Source organism: Zosterops lateralis, assembly GCF_965231275.1.
Source record: "Zosterops lateralis genome assembly, chromosome: 12".
NCBI lineage: Eukaryota > Metazoa > Chordata > Aves > Passeriformes > Zosteropidae > Zosterops > Zosterops lateralis.
In genome coordinates, this window is record NC_139772.1 from 13,611,793 (window position 1) to 13,624,977 (window position 13,185).

The 13,185-nt window shown below is 58.6% G+C and overlaps 1 protein-coding gene and 1 pseudogene across 2 annotated transcripts; both read left to right on the forward strand.

Annotated features, from left to right (window-relative positions):
* Window positions 1-870: 870 nt before the first annotated feature.
* LOC310914283 (C-type lectin domain family 18 member A-like) lies at window positions 871-5,308 on the forward strand (the record flags this gene model as incomplete). The annotated part of the gene is made up of 12 exons (XM_083870333.1): window positions 871-970; window positions 1,683-1,774; window positions 2,387-2,611; window positions 2,679-2,776; window positions 3,245-3,366; window positions 3,456-3,563; window positions 3,736-3,828; window positions 3,967-4,073; window positions 4,218-4,347; window positions 4,425-4,521; window positions 4,600-4,691; window positions 4,851-5,308. 12 exons carry the CDS (start codon window positions 871-873, stop codon window positions 4,886-4,888), a joined length of 1,302 nt encoding a protein of 433 aa, XP_083726459.1. The 3' UTR covers window positions 4,889-5,308.
* A 1,028-nt stretch (window positions 5,309-6,336) lies between these two features.
* On the forward strand, window positions 6,337-11,966 carry LOC310914049 (RNA-binding Raly-like protein; annotated as a pseudogene). Its single transcript has 7 exons — window positions 6,337-6,373; window positions 8,456-8,534; window positions 9,842-9,892; window positions 10,232-10,376; window positions 11,013-11,126; window positions 11,378-11,543; window positions 11,928-11,966. The product of its transcript is annotated as an RNA-binding Raly-like protein (transcript).
* Window positions 11,967-13,185: the final 1,219 nt, after the last annotated feature.

Here is a 13,185-nt window from a genome sequence, read left to right on the forward strand (position 1 = left end):
GCTGGTTTTATGTTGACACGCAGCTCAGCCCTGACAGCTGGTGTGTAGGATGCTCCCAGTCCCTCCTGCCTGTGGCATTTCAGAATTCCTGAGCAGGGATGTCTGAAGCCACACCTCTGCCCTGTGCCAGAAGAGCACCTGGCATGGGTTCTGGGAGCCCTGTGCTGGGACAGAGCTCTCATGATACTGTTGAGCTCCCTGAGCAGCCTGGGCTGTTGGACCCCTGCTTAACTCCAGGTGCCTGCTGAGACATGACCCCCCTGGGCTCGGCATCTCTCCCGCAGCCGGCCCCCGGCTCCCACATCCTCCCACCCTGTGACACGCTGCCCAGCTCTCCGGAGCGGGTATTTGGCTTCGTGCCTGCAGCGGTGTGTGTTACCTCCCCGGCATGTTTAATTCATGGGGCAGGAGGAAGGCTGGCAGCAGGGGCCCCCTTGCTGCCCCAGCCCCTTGGTTTCCAGTCTCCCAGTGTCCCAAAGTGGGTGCCGCTTGCGACCCCTGCTCCTGCTGCCCTCACGCCCGACTCTGGCTCGGCAGCGGGGCCGGGGCAGAGCACGGAGGGCTGACCCCGCTGCGGGACATCCCGGCGGGGCTGCTGCCCGGGGCCCCGGGAGTTGTCTGCCACATTCGCTCCAGCGAGCAACAGTTTTGACAGAGCTATTACTCACCCGTCAAGCTTTTGTTCCCGCTGCCCAGCGGTGCCTGTCTGGAGCCCTGAATAGGATCAAATCCTGCAGCCAGACACACACACACGCAGGCAGGAGCGCGCGGCCGAGCTCGCCCCAAAGCCGGGGCTGCTGCGGGGCTGCTCGGCTCCCCCCAGTCCTCCCTCCGGAGCCTGGGGGTCTGCTCCCCCATCCCAGGACCTACATGAAGCTCTTGGTCCTGCTGGTTTGCAGCCTCCTGCTGTGGAGGGAGGGTGAGACGAGGTCGGATGCTCCAGAAAAGTTGTCCCCGCTGGCTCCGGGAGGTAACTGGTAAAGGGGCTGCCTCTCCGGCAGCAGGGTTGGGAGGCAGCTGCTTTGGGGAGTGAGTGCACCCTGAGCATCGTCCCCTTGGACCAAACTAGATGTGTGGGGGACTGGGTGGGTGATGGGGCACCAGGGGTGGCTACGGGGGGCTTGGTGGGTGATGGGGGCTGAGGATGGAATGGGGCTGGGAGAAGGGGCATGGACTTGGTGATGGGATGGAGTTGGGGGGCTCTGGGGCCGGTGTTGCAATGGAACCAGGGGGCTCTGGGGCTGGTAATGCGATGGAGCTACTATAGGAATGGGGCTGGGCGTCCTGCAGGTGGTGACGGGGGCTAATGATGGGTCTTGCCCGGTGGGGTCTGGATCCTGGCAGGACAGAGGCAGGGGGGCAGAGAGGGTACATTCCTGGCAGTCTCAGCCCACCCGTGCGAGACAGGGGCCCAGCGGGCTGCCCACCCCCCTCGGCCCCTTGCCCCTTTTGTGCTCCCAGCCCAAAAGCTCTTTCTTCTCTTCCCTCAAGTCTCCATGGAGACCCGGGTGCCTTCCCGGTATCCCCGGCTGCAGTCGAACCCTTCAGGGGGAATTCCCACGGCCCCCTGAAGGGTCCGGCCACAGCCACACAGGGATGGGTCTGGCCACAGGGATAGGGGAGGGCACTTGTACCCCTCAGCCCCCTTGGCCCCATCCCTATCCCCTGCTCTTCCCCCCTAGCTCTCAGCACGAAGGAAACCTTCCTGGTGCTCTCACTGCACAACAAGTTGAGGAGCAAAGTGCAGCCCCCTGCTGCCAACATGCAGAAGCTGGTGAGCCTCCTTGCAGGTCCTGTGTCCCCCACCTTCGATGTCACATCCACCTTCCACCCCATGGCCAGGGCGGTGGACAGCCCATGGGTGATACACAGTAGTTTGCAAACACGCTACTGAAGCAGAAGAGCTGGCTGGTGTGGGGCCCCTGGGGAAGAGCATGTCACTGGCACTGCCACATCCTGGGCACACCAAAAGCAGGGCTGGTCCCTTGAGGTGCCTTTTGGGGCCCCCCATGTCCCTCTGATGCCTCCTAATCAGCCCATGCCTGCACACACCCAGGACACAGCAGGGCTGGTTCTATGGAGTCCTCTGTGGGGTCCCCCATTCGCTGTGACAGCCCTTGATATTCCCCCATCACCTCACACCTGAACACACCAAAGGCAAGGCTGGTCCCTAGGGGTGTCTCCCATGTCCTGTGGTGGCCCTCAATGTCCCTCCATCACCCCCCAGCTGCCCACTCCAGGGGCAGGACTGCTCCCTGGGGGTCCCTTGCAGCATCATCCATTGTTGACCCTCTGATGTCCCCCAGTCACCTCCTGGACTGACCGTCTTGGTGGTGCTCACACCCCCTTGGGCAGTTCCCCGGGTGGCTCACGCTCATCCCTGCAGGAGTGGAGCGAGGAGCTGGGGCGGCAGGCGGGGGCACGGGCAGCCAGCTGCCTGGAGGGCCCGGCTCCCCCACCAGCCCCACAGCTGGGCTGGAGCGAGGTCCTGCTGCCGGCGGGCGCCGGGGGCTTCGGGGCCGTGCTGGAGCTCTGGTTTGCTGAGGGACAACGCTATGACTACAGGACGGGGCGCTGTGCCGGCAATGCCACCTGCCGCCATTACACCCAGGTGGGCATGAGGGGCACGGGGGGCGCTGCTGGGGCCCAGAACCACAGTGACAAATGCTCTCCCACAGCTGGTGTGGGCCACGGCGGGGCAGCTGGGCTGCGGCCGGCACCACTGCCCCGGCCCCCGCGGCCCCAGCGAGGCCTTCGCCTGCGCCTACTCGCCGGGGTAAGGGTGGGGCCGGGGCGTGGTGGGTGTGGCTGCGAGGGGCGGGGCCTTGGTGTGAATGGGCGGGGCTTAGAGGTGTGGGTGGGGTCTCAACCAGGGAGGGGCACGGGTTGACCTATGGGATGTGCGGCAGGGGAGGGGGCGGAGAGCTTGTCCTGGTGGTGGGCGGGACTGTGCACTGAAGTGGGTGGGGCTGGGTGATGTGGGTGTGGCTTGGAAATGCAAATAGGGCTATGTTTTAGAAGGGGGAGGGTTTGGATGTTCTGGGTGGGGCTCTGTGTTGAGCGGGCGGGGCTGAGTGCTGTGGACGGGACCGAGTGCTGGAAGTGGGTGGGACTGGGGAACGAAGGCAGGGCGGTGATATAGAAATGGGTGTGGCTTTGCAATGTGGGCGTGGGCTTGCCCCAGAAAGGGGTGTGGCTTGCCCGGGTGGGTGGGGCATTTTCCTCCAGCTGCCTGTGGGGTCAGGGGCAACTGGGAGGTGGCCGGGACGCCCATCCTGCCCTACAAGCAGGGACCCTGGTGCTCCCTCTGCACCGCTGGCCTCTCTGGCTGCTTCAAGTCCTGGGACCACAGCGGCGGGCTCTGCGGTGAGTCCCCCCTGTCGCCACGGCCTCTGCATGACCCTGGTGATGCTGCCTCCACCCCTGTCACCTCACTGTCACTCCGGTGTGTTCAGAGGTGCCCAGGAACCCCTGTCGCATGAGCTGCAGGAACAGTGGGCGCCTCGACATGAGCAGCTGCCAGTGCACCTGTCCCCCTGGCTACACGGGCAGGTACTGCCAAGGTGAGAGGGCACCCTGCAGCCTTCAGAGGCTTGTGCACGGCTGCTGCAGGGCATGTGTGTGCAGGGTGGGTGCAGGGCACGCATGGGCACAGCCTGTGCAGTGTGGGCAGCACAGCCAGCATGAGGGGGGCTGCAGAGCCCGCTGACAGCTAATGCAGTGCTGTGCCCACAGTGAGGTGCAGCGGGCAGTGCCTCCACGGAAGGTTCAGGAAGGAGGAGTGCTCCTGCCTCTGCGATGCCGGCTACGGTGGAGCTGAGTGCGGCAGTGAGTCTGCGCCCACCTGCGTGCTGTGGGGTGGCATCAGGGCTCCACAGGCAGGGGACCCCAAAGTGGGGCAAAGGGTCCTCTCTGGGCCCATCTCTGCTGGCACAAGGAGCCACCTGCTCCTCCTTGTGTCCCCAGCAAAGATCCATTTCCCCTTCCACGCCTGTGATGTGCAGATAGACAGCGACTGCTTCATGGTGTCCCCTGAAGCTGACACCTACTATGGAGCCAAAATTAAATGCCAGGTGAGCTCTTGGGACGCTCCAAGCACCTCTGTGCAACTGAAAAGTGCCACCCATGCTTCCAGCCCCGCCCCTTCGGGCATCTTTCCTCTGCCTGGAGTGGTGCTGGGCCACGCAGGTGGGGCAGACTCACTCCCTTCCCCACAGGAGAAAGGAGCAATGCTGGCCCAGATAAGAAACCAGAAGGTTCAGGACATCCTGGCTTTCTACCTCAGCCGCTTGGAGATGGGTAACAGGGTGACAGACACTGATTTTGAGACTGGAAACTTCTGGATTGGTGAGAGACAGCAGTAGCCAGGGTAAAGGGTGCCCAGGGGGCTAGCAATCATGCCAACCCACCTTCTGCTCCCCCAGGTCTCACCTACAAAACATCCAAGGCTTCCTTCCGCTGGGATGTGGGTGACCCATCCTCGTTCACCAGCTTCGCTTTTGGGCAGCCAGACAACCAGGGGTAAGTGGATCTAGAGGACACCAAACTCTGCATGGTGTCACTTCTGACTGGCTTCACCACCATCCTGGTGGGACACAGGTTTGGGAACTGTGTGGAGATGCAAGCATCAGCTGCCTTCAACTGGAACGACCAGCGCTGCAAGACCCGAAACCGGTACATCTGCCAGTTCGGTGAGTGAGCGCCTAGGAGCCCTCCTGTGCTTTCCTGGGTGTGCTGGGCCCTGGAGGTGCCAATCCCCAGCTCTGCTGTGTCTGTCCCTTGTTGCCAGCCCTACCCAGACCTCTGTGTCTCTCCTGGGGTGGGTGGCACTGACTACACTGCCATTGCAGCCCAGGAACACATCGCCCTGTGGCAGCAGGACTCCTGAGCTGGTAGCCTTGGGAACTGGCCAGCGCTGGCAGCTGTGCTGAACCTGTGGCTCAGGAGGACCCTGGTGCTGTGCCGAGCCTGGACCATGGCTCAGGAGGATCTCTGCACACCTCACTTGTGGAGGGAATGAGGGGCTGAGGGGACCCATGGCACTGGGACCTGGCAAGAATTGGGGGTGCTGTACATCAACATCCCTGAAACAGCATCTTCTACCCCTCATCTTCGTCTGTCACTGCCACAGACTGGGCAGGAAATGTACCAACAGCCAGGTACAAAAGCATCCTCCTCCAAAATTGGCAGCTGGGCTGTGTCTGGACTGTGGCTTCAGTGCGATGAGGACCAAGAGGGCTCTTTGGGGATGCAGACCTTGGCACAGCTCAGGGTATGGACTGGGCTCAGCTCTGAGCCATAGTCCTGACCTGGGTGAGAACAGCCCAGCCTGGTGGGTTTATCACTATCACCTGGTCGTTCATTATCTGCCCGGTCATTAATAAAGACCCTCTCTCCCTTGGGAAGAGCAGTTTGCCTTTTTTTCTTCCCCACAGCCCACATCCTGCCTGCACTGGGTGGAACCTCCAGTTTCATCTCTGGAGTGGGGTCTGAGGTTGCAGGAGCCAAGGCCAGCCTTGGCTGAACTCATCTTCAGGAGGTGGGGTTGTCTTGGAGGGATGGTGTTAGCCAAGAGCTGCTTCTTCCAGCCCCAGGATGGTTACAAGTCACAGCCCCCCATGTGCTGGGTGCAAACCTGTGCCCCCAGCACTGGTGGGTGTCACTGGGTGCTTTTGGAGGCAACAGCCCACTCTAGTGCTGGGCTGGGGTGGAAATTAAAATGTCTTCAGCCGGGGCGTTTTGTGGCCTGTTGCTTGTGCACTGTCTCAGCCGAGGGAAGGCACTGTCCACGTTGCTGTGCTGGGCTTGGGGCCCCGGGCAAACTGGGCAAACTCGGGGGGAAATGAGCCGGTGGCCAGGAGGGCAGGGCACAGCAGGTGGGAGGTGCTGGGAGGATGGAGGTGGAAAGGAGTCCAGGGAGGATAAGGTGAGGCTGGAATTCCCGAGGGCAGAATCCAGCGAGTGAGGAAGGAGGAAGGAGCCCAGGGAAGATGAGGCTGAGGATGGAGATCCCGAGGGCAGGGTCCAGCAGGTGGGCGGGAGAATGAAGCTGGAAGGACGAGGGTGAGGCTGAAGATCCCGAGGACAGGGTCCGGCAGGTGGGAAGGGGCGGGAGGATGGAGCTGGAAGGCGCCCAGGGAAGATGAAGGTGAGGCTGGCGATCCCCGGGGAAGGGTGAGCCCGGTCCCCGCGGTGCCGGCAGCGCTGCGGGCAGGGACAGGCAGCGGGGCTGCCCCAGACCCCCGTGTGGCCCGCGGTGCCCCCGGCCGGCGGTGGCAGCGCTCGGCGGCAGCAGCGCGCTCGGTCGGGCGGGGGGTGCGGGGCCGGAGCGGGGCCATGACGCTCTTCGGCAGCGGGGACACGGGCTGGAGATGTGAGTACTGGCCGGATCCGGCTCCCCGCCCTCCCCGAGGGCCCCTTCCCCCGCGGGATCGGCTCTCCTCTCCCACCCCTTCCCAGGGAGATGCTCTGGCACCGGGATGCTCGCCCGGCGCCGGGATGCTCGCCCGGCACTGGGATGCTCGCCCGGCACTGGGATGCTCGACCGGCGCCGGCAGCTGTGACCGAGGCGGGGGTGCCCCCCTGCAGCCTTCTAGTGCCTCTAAGGTTCCCCACCGCGGGCACGGCATCCCCCGGGGAGCCCGCCACAGCGGTACCTGTCCCTCCCCGGGGCTGGATGGTGTCCCAGTACCCGGGATGCCTGGTCCTCTTCATGCCATCGTCCCTGGGACAAGAATGTCCTCCCAGTACAGGAATGTCCCCATGCCAAAACTCCTCCACACCATTAGCCTCAGGACTAGAATATCCTCTCAGTACTGGAATGCCTCTTGCCATTCTCTCCTAGGACAGGGATTCCTCATAGCACTGGGATGTCCCCATACCATTCCCTCCTAGGACAAGGATTTCTTCTAGTTCTGGGTTGTCCCCACGCCATTAACACCAGGTCAGGGATGTGGTCTCAATACTGGGATGCACCCTTGCTAATACCACCCCCCCGCCCCCCCCCCAGGATAGGAATATCATCCAAGTACTGGGATGTCCCCTATGCATTATTCCCCCAAACCATTACTTCACCAGGACAGGAATATTCTACCAGTACCCTTCTGTTACTGGGGATGGGAGGGAGCCCAGACATAGGCAATCAGTCTGGGGTGATGGTCCCCTGCCCCAGCAGAACAATTCCCATGATACCAGTGGCCTGTGACAGGGTGTCTAGCCATGGCTGGGGTCCCTGGCTGGGGTGCTGAGGTCTCTGTCCTGCTGTCAGGGAGGAGAGTATTTGTCTGTGCTGGGTGGGTATGATGGGCTGGAGAGAGGGATGTCCACACTGGGCTCTGGCCCTGAGCAGTGAGCGTGGCCATCCCCAGGGATGCTGCTGCACCCACGGAAGATGGATGCCAGCATTTCCTGGTGCACACTGAGCACCTTCCCCAGCTCACCCTGAGATCAGAGCCAGTCCGCAGACTTCACCACACAAGGTGGCAGCCTGGAAAGCAAATAAGTGCCAGTTTCCTTCTGCTTGGATCTCACTCAGAAACCTTCTTCTCTGTAGGGATAGCAGGACCTTGCTCCAACAGTGTGGGGCTTGAGAGGCCTGTGGCCAGGCTCCTGGGAGGTCTAGACTGCTCTTACGGGCTGGTATGCTCCCTGATGACTTGAGAAGCTTCAGCGTGGGGTTCCCTGGTGCAATAGCATCCACAGTGTCACCCATGGAACAGCTGGTCACACCTACTGTCTCCTCACCCTAGTGGACACAGAGGTTGTGGAGTGTCCCAAAATTACAAAATTAAATACATGGAGATATTCACAAACCACAGCATCAGTGCCTCTCAAATGTATATGCAAAAATAGATTCAAGCTGGCTTTTATATAGATGTTGGCCGTGAAAAAAAAGAGATGAAGAGCATTGCTGGAGAGGTGTGATGTGGCATCACTGAGCTGTGCATCCAGAGGCATCTCCACCCCACATATCATCACACATGTCTCAGCAGCTTTGGGGGGGATGAAGCAGCTGGGCACAGGGCTTCCCCCATCCTTGGCATCCTGCTGGTCTGCATATCCCTGAAAATGAACCCAACGACCCAGCAAAGGTGGATTCACCACAGTGGTGGGAAATGTCTCTGCAGGTTAATTACCCTCATCGTCAGAGGTGCTTTCTGCCACCCTAATTGGAGCCTGCCCAGCTTTGGGTCCTTCAGAAGGGGCACCCATGGGAAGGGATAGATGGAGCTGTTACATTTCTGGAACAACCTTGTGCTGCTCCTGCCCTTCCCAAACACTTAAATCTAGAGAGGTCTGCCAGCCCCCTGCTCGTCCTGTGGATGCCCTGCAGTGGGACATCTCCAGCCAGGAAAGAAGCACGGCTGGGAAGCTGGTAGCAGAGATGTGTCTGTGTGGGGTAGAACATTGGCATTCCCTTTTCTTTCCACTGCTCATTCCCCTCCTCTCCCCTCAGATCTGGGTATGGCCAGGGAGTCCAAGCTGAGCCAGGCCAGGCTGGGCCAGAAGCAGCAGCACAGCAGCAGCCTGTACCAGTGAGTGCCTGTGTGTGGGGTGGGGGCTGCACTGGGGGCTGGGGACTGTCCCCACTGGGCTCCTCTCCCTCCCCTGCTCTCTGCCACTCTCACCTCTGGCTATTCCAGCTGGGAGGCATAGGTAGGGACATCCCCTCATCCCAACAGGGCTCTTGGAGCATCACCGGGTGCACAGGTGCCATTTGGAGTCCTTGCCAGGCTCCTCCTGGTGTGTGTCATTAAGGGGGTGTGGGGATTCCCCTTCCTCATCTGAAGGCAATAGGAAAGCAAGTAGAGCCCTGTAATCTCCACACCTGCTACAGATGTTGCCTCCCAGTAATAGCTTCACACTCTCAGGGGGCAAATTTAGGTTGGATTTTGGTTGCCCATCACAGTGATGGAAACTGGGAAGGCAGTGAGCTTGGACCAAAAGGTCCCAAAATACACCCCAATAATTTATACCCCAGGTGTGAAGCACAGGAGCAGGTGGACTCTGGTTCCTCATGGCTGCCAGCTCATCCTTACCAGAAGGGCTGGTGCCTGTGGTCTGTGTCCTGCGTAGATGATTCTTGAAGAAAGCAGGGTGGCATTGGGACAGGGAATGCTTCTACCCCATGATGGGCTCCAAGCTGCCCTCTGGGTGGGGCAAGCCCTCCAGCAGACCTCCAGCTCCTGCTCCTGAGCTCCTGCATTGATCCTGTGGTGAGAAGTTCATCTGCAGCCAAATCTGGAGCCCTGGGGGACCTTGTCCTGGTCCCCCCATTCCAGGCAGCATGAAGGCTCCCTGCTCCAAGTGATGCTCAGATCAAAGCTTTGTTTCCCCTCGTGTTTGGCTTAATCTTAGATTCCCTGACTCTGCAAGAGCTGAAGCAGCAAAATGAGTTTTGGCATCTTTTTTCTTCCCCCTCCTCTTCTTTGTTCACCTTTCCCCACTCCCTGCTCCTGGTCCAGAGTGCTTGATTTATCACTGGAATGTTGCTGCTTGCAGTGGAAGGGATCTTCTGACAGATCTCTCGTTAATTTGGAGCCAAGAGGGCTGGCAGCATGTGCATAGAGCCACAACCATGAAATTTAACATCAGGCTCTCTAAATGCAGGTTGCTGAGGGCAGACCTAGAGACTCTCACCATCCCCCTTAACACCCTTGTTTGCTCCAGAGGAAGATAATTTCCAGGGCAGAGCTACCTCCTGGACCATGCTGCAGCTTGTGTGGGATCCTCCGGGATGCCTCCTGCTCCTCAGAGATGAAGACTGGGTGGGTTGGTGCCTAGCAGTGACTGCTCCACAGTGTCTTTGGGTGACATTTTCTGCCCTCTCCCCCTCCTGCAGCAGTAACTGTGACCTGGACTATGATCTCTACAGGGATGACTTCCCGTACCGGTGAGTGCGGCATCCCAGGAGTGAGATGAGCTGAGCATGTGTGGGTTTGGTGCATGATGGTCTCTGATCATGGAAAAAAATGGAGTGTCCCTGGGCATTTGTCCCCTTGCCTTTGACAAAGGCACGGTGGCGTTTCCCTATTTGGAGGAGCTGCATCTTCCTCAGGCTGGGGGCCTTGGGGAGGAGTACCTGGGGCAGGGACAGCATGCAGGCAGGGCAGTGCCCAGGCTGGGGGTCCTTTACTGCACAGGGACCCCAGGAGATGCTCTCTTGGCTGGCAAGGGCTGCTGCTGCACCTCTGAGGTTGTGCTCACCACCATGCTCTTGTGCCCTTGGCAGGGTACATGAGTATCAGAAAATCCCCCCACTCATTAACTGTATCCCAGTTAAGACCAGGCAGACTCATGTGAGAGCAGGAAGAGCAGCCTGAGTCCCCAGCCCAGGATGAGGAGCAGCACCAGCTCCACAACAGGACAGACAAAGTGTAAGTGCAACAGGGCTGGGAGGAAGAGAAAGCTGAGCTCTTGTGTCTCATACATTAGAGCAGCACTGCAGCCCAGAGGTCCCACTTGATGCTGTCCCTGCTGCTGTGAGTCTCTAGCTCCAGCAGACAAAGCCTGAACTGCACTGGTGTGTTGGCTGTTCCCTGGATCCATTCCTGTTCCCCAAGAATGCCCAGAGGGGAGGATGTTTCATAGAGGAGAATGTTTTGAGGAGGAGAATGCTCCAGAGAAGGCAAATGTGTCATTGTGATTCAAAAACCTTTTGATGATCTTGTTTACATACTTCTAGTGGAGTCTCCCACAAATGTAATATAAACAAAAGTAGATTGTTTTCATACCTCTCTGTGATGGAATTCTGAATTGACCACTGGGGTCAGAGGGCTGTTCCTCTCATCTACCAATCCTTGACCAAACTCCAAATCCTATAAAAACCCCAAATCATAATAAACTGCTCTCCTTTTTTGCCTTTACTTCAACCTGCCCAGGTGTGTGTCATTCTTTCGTGTCATAAATTGTGACAGGAATGCTCTGGAGAGGGGGATGCTCTGGAGGTGGCTGCCCAGGATGGGATGCCTTCCTGGCTTTGGGTGGGATATTCATGGCTCCTCTTCCAACAGAGCAAGCTGAAGAGCTGCACTCCATCAAGGGAGAGCTGAGCCAGATCAAGGCACAGGTGGATGGTCTGCTGGAGAGCCTGGACTGCATGGACCAGCAGAGAGAGCATTTCATGGGTGAGGGAACTGGCTGCAGACCCTCCAACACTTGTGTTTCTGTGCCGGGCAGCTCATGGGCACACAAGCCTGAGCCTTAAGCTGGGGAACCTCCCTGTGTGCTCAAGACACCCAGAGCTGGCTGGGCAGATTCCCCACATCCTTTTCTGGGCTGGCAGGGAAGAGACCAACCTTTTGGCAAAAGGCAAACTGGCAAGGACAGAACTGATGCTTGCACAGGTACCCCAAATTTCTTGTCTCTGCCTTTTCAGAGTCCAAAGAGAGTGAGAAGAAGAGGGCAGAGCCAGGGACAGAGTCACCATCCCCAGTGGTGAGGGGTCACAGGAGTTGCAGCGGAAGGAGGGGATGGGGACTGATGGGGACAGCGACCTGTGCAACATCGACAGTGCGGAGGAGAGCACAGACACCGAGGAGATGGTAAGAGGAAGGTCAGATCCTATGCCAGGCTCTCTGCTTCTCTAAAATCCCCCCCTGCTTGCTGGTGAGGGCTGCTGAAGCAGAAGAAATGCTCCAATTGGGTTCCCAAGCCATTCCAGCTGTTTGCCAGGGCTAAAACCTTTGGCACAACCAGAACATCCCCAAGTACCTCACAGCAACCCCCTGGGTGTGCATCACTCCAGTACCAAGGCTACAAAAAATCCCTCGAAGCAGAAATACATTTTAACAAAGGTGCTACTCCCACACCTGCGTCCCTCAGGTGGGTGGGGAATCCAGGTACCCCCGTGCTGGGCAGGGTGCTGAGTTTAACCCTACTGCTGGAGTGCATTGCAGGATGGCCATGCTGCGTGTTTCTCCTCACAGGTGGAAACCCACATATCCGACCCCAAGGGGAACCGGTAGCAGGACTGGAACACCGTGGCCTTCCTGTGAGGCCAGCCCTTCCCAGATTGTGTTCTTTATCTCTTTTGAGATTTCCAGGTAGTGACATGAGGTGCCCACCCTCGGCATGGCCACCCCCTGCCACTGGCAGCCAGCCCCGTGTCCCACCCTGGGCATTGCCAGCCAGCTCCTGTGAAAGAAGTTTTTGTGTTCCAGCACACTTGTTTTCTTTTTCCTCCTGTTTTCAGACTGATGGATAAGCAGTAGTCTGGGGAGGGAAGGGAGCAATAAAAAAATACAAAGGACCATGTCCCAAAGTAGCATCTCAAACCCCATCTGCCTTGCTGCCAGTATCATCTCACCCACAGGATGCTGTGGAGAGACTGCAGCCCAGGGCTCCCACCCCTATGGAACAAGTGGCATCCCAACCTTCAGACCCTGGGAACTGGTGTAGCAGATACACCCCAGGACGGCTTTCAAAGCTGCTCAGCATCCCACCATAAGAAGGAACCAGGCTAAGCCAGCTTTAAAAGGCTTTTGTGGGATTTTGGGATGGTGCCAAGCTTAGCTCTGATGTGACCTGCAGGACCAGCAGTGGGGCAATGCCAACCCAATCACTCCCATTTGCCCCAGTTCCCAAATGTGCTTCCCTTACTGGTTTTCCACAGGCTGTTCTCAGCCAGGCATTGCATCTGCAGCCAGCTGGACTCTAGTAAGAGCTTCACCAGGGCCCCTGGCCTGCAGCCAAAGAGTCCTGGTCCCCCACCTGTGCTCCCCAGTTTCACATTTCAGTTGTGTCCCTCCTGTCTCGGTTGTCCTTTTCTCACTGGTAGGGAACTTGTTCTGTATTTCTAATTTGCTCTGGTAAAAGAATGCATTCTGTTGGAAAGAAAAATAATTTGTATTTCTTTTCTCTGGTTATTCAACTCCAATGCGGTTTTTAACCATCTGAAGTGCAGTTTTGTACCCCATTTTATGTGCTGCCAACAAAGCCCCCAGCTCAGAGGGCTTTCCTGGATGCTGTCTTTCCTACGGCTCAGCCCAGAGGCATGAGTGCAGCTCTGTCCTGTTTCCCAATGGAAAATATCCAGAATATTCCCTACCAGCCCACCATGGTGCAGCTTGGCAGACCAGACCACCTGCTCCACTCCATCCCCAGGAACAATCAGATTCCAAGGAAACACTCAGCTCCCCCTTGAACTCCTCAAGGACAGTGGGAGCAGAGGGGGTGACCCCGATT